Source organism: Orbicella faveolata, unplaced genomic scaffold (assembly GCF_042242905.1).
Source record: "Orbicella faveolata isolate gen_17 unplaced genomic scaffold, um_ofav_v1 contig_25, whole genome shotgun sequence".
NCBI lineage: Eukaryota > Metazoa > Cnidaria > Anthozoa > Scleractinia > Merulinidae > Orbicella > Orbicella faveolata.
This window is the reverse complement of record NW_028301553.1, coordinates 16,536,336-16,538,489: the sequence shown is the minus strand read 5'-3', so window position 1 is coordinate 16,538,489 and position 2,154 is coordinate 16,536,336. Positions and strand designations below refer to the sequence as shown.

The window sequence follows — 2,154 nt, the reverse complement described above, 5'->3', positions numbered from 1 at the left end:
TTGATTTCAAAATGCACAGGGGGCCCAAGGCAGCCGAGACCTTCAAAGTTCTCAGCATATTCCATTAGAATGTGTTCTTTTTGAAGCGCACCTGCGGGGGGTAGTCGCCGTGTAGCAGGGATGTTGATCGGTTGAGACGGAGAAGGGAGTGGGTTGCAGGTGCTTGGTCTGTTGTTGTGGAGTTGTTCGATGTGGTTGCATTCCACTTGCTCTTGTGCTTGCATTTCCTGTGCAGTGGGCGGGGTGTCCTGTGCTTCGTTGTAGTGGACGATCGTTACTGACGGAGATAGAAGATAGTGTCTGATTCAATTCTGATAAGTCCCAATCTTTCACTGTCGCCCCCTGATAAGAGGGCGGGCTTGTTGGCCATGATGTCATCTGGTAGGATTTGGAAGGTTAGGGTGACATACTGATTTTTCCTTTGGCATAGCAGCTCGACTTGGCCCAAAGGTCTCAGTGGGCGAGTGTTCCCATATGGTTGTAAGAGAAAAGTTATTTTGACATGTGGATGTCTTGGCCTAGAGTGGTGAGGGTACTATGAGATAGGGTGTTGCACGAGGCTGCTGTGTCAATTTGGAATGTAATTGGCTGGAAGTGTGAGCCGGTAGCTGACAGGGCCAGTTTTACAAAGTATTTCCTCTTCTTCTGTGGAGTTCCTAGAGAGTAACATTGCTCGTGATAATAATCCGCATATACCATGTGGTCGGTTGGTTCGTCTCCACTAAATTGCAAGTGATGCACATCTTCCCGACGTCGACTGCTGCCCCTGTTACTGGGTGTTTGGCTGGGGTTCCGGTTGTTGCGAGTGGAAGGAGGCAATGGGCCTCCCCGTCGTTGTGGTGGTTGGCCGTTTGCCAGGCAGACATTGGCGAAGTGGTCATTGATACCGCATTTCGAGCATGTTTTGCCCCGTGCTGGGCATTGTTTCCATGGGTGACGTCCCCGTTTGTCTCCACACCAGTGGCATGTTCCAGGCTCTCTTCGTAGTTTCATTTCTTTATGTTTCACCCAGTGGACTCGTTCCTCGGTGGTTGATTTTGAGGAGTCGGTTATCAGCTTGTTCGCGGTGTAGGCAGACTCTAGGGCCTTGGCTTCGGTCACCACATCTGCCATGTTCTTAGGTGTGTTGTCAGGCTTGAGATGTGTTTTTAGCAACTCGGCTCGCATGGCGTCGTTGTTGAGTCCAAATATAAATTTGTCACGGTACATTTCGTCACTGAGTGTTCCGTAAGAGCACAGGCTTCCGGCTTGCCTAATTCTTACTTCCCATGCTTGTACCGATTCGGTCAGGGTTTGGTTATGGCCCCACAACTTAAATCTGTCGGCCAGAATTGAACTGCCGGTCGATCCCGTGTAGTGGATGCGAAGTTTCGCCATCCATATCCAAGGTTTGGCTCTGTCAACAGTCGCGATCTGAGGTTCTATCGTGTATCGTATTACCTGAAGTGCTTCGTCTGGCATGGCCGATCGAAGTGCGGCGATTTCGAGCTGGGGTTTCTTGTAATACTCGGCTGGCTCCGTCTCTGGGTCTTTGTCCAGGTTACGGTAGTCTGCTTGAACGCAATAATCATTGAACCTGACTTCGAAGTTTTTAAAATTTTCGGAAATGTTTCCGGTTAGGTTGAGTTCTGGGCGCTTGAGGTTCGACGCCATGAGTTTGTGTATCCAACGTAACGTTGCGAGAAGAGGTTTCGTGATCGAAGTTTTCGCTGGGGCGGTTCTAAAGAAAAAAAGGTTGATCCCACTTCTGACACCAAGTCTAGCGCTGCGTGCCACGAGAAGCAAGAAACAGACGAGGTATTAACAGCAAGAGAAACTGTATTTCTGCCATGTGCGATCTCCTCACATACACAATCTATGTCCCGGATTCCGGGACCGAGAGGGGTCTCGGGACTAGTTCCCAACAAAAGGAAAGAGATCTTCGAAAGTCGGCTTCATATTTTTATTAGTGGGCCGCCAGTAAAAGAATATGAAGCTGTATTATCCGCAACTAGGAAACGAGAGACAGGGGAAAGCTGCCAAGGTCTTCTCAGTAGAAGGTAAGGGTTACGCGAAATTCAAAGGAAGATTATAGATAGGAGAGATTATCTGATTGAGGCCGTTGAGATTTTGAGTTAAAGTACGGTTGTTTTAAAAACATAAACATGGTAAAAA

General features: G+C 48.5%; 1 protein-coding gene across 1 annotated transcript; it reads right to left on the bottom strand.

The window, feature by feature from the left end:
- Positions 1-359: 359 nt before the first annotated feature.
- Positions 360-1,902, bottom strand: LOC149109163 (uncharacterized). Its single transcript, XM_089294115.1, has one exon. The coding sequence runs from the start codon at positions 1,651-1,653 to the stop codon at positions 493-495; it is 1,161 nt and encodes a 386-aa protein (XP_089150241.1). The 5' UTR covers positions 1,654-1,902; the 3' UTR covers positions 360-492.
- Between the last annotated feature and the right edge of the window lie 252 nt (positions 1,903-2,154).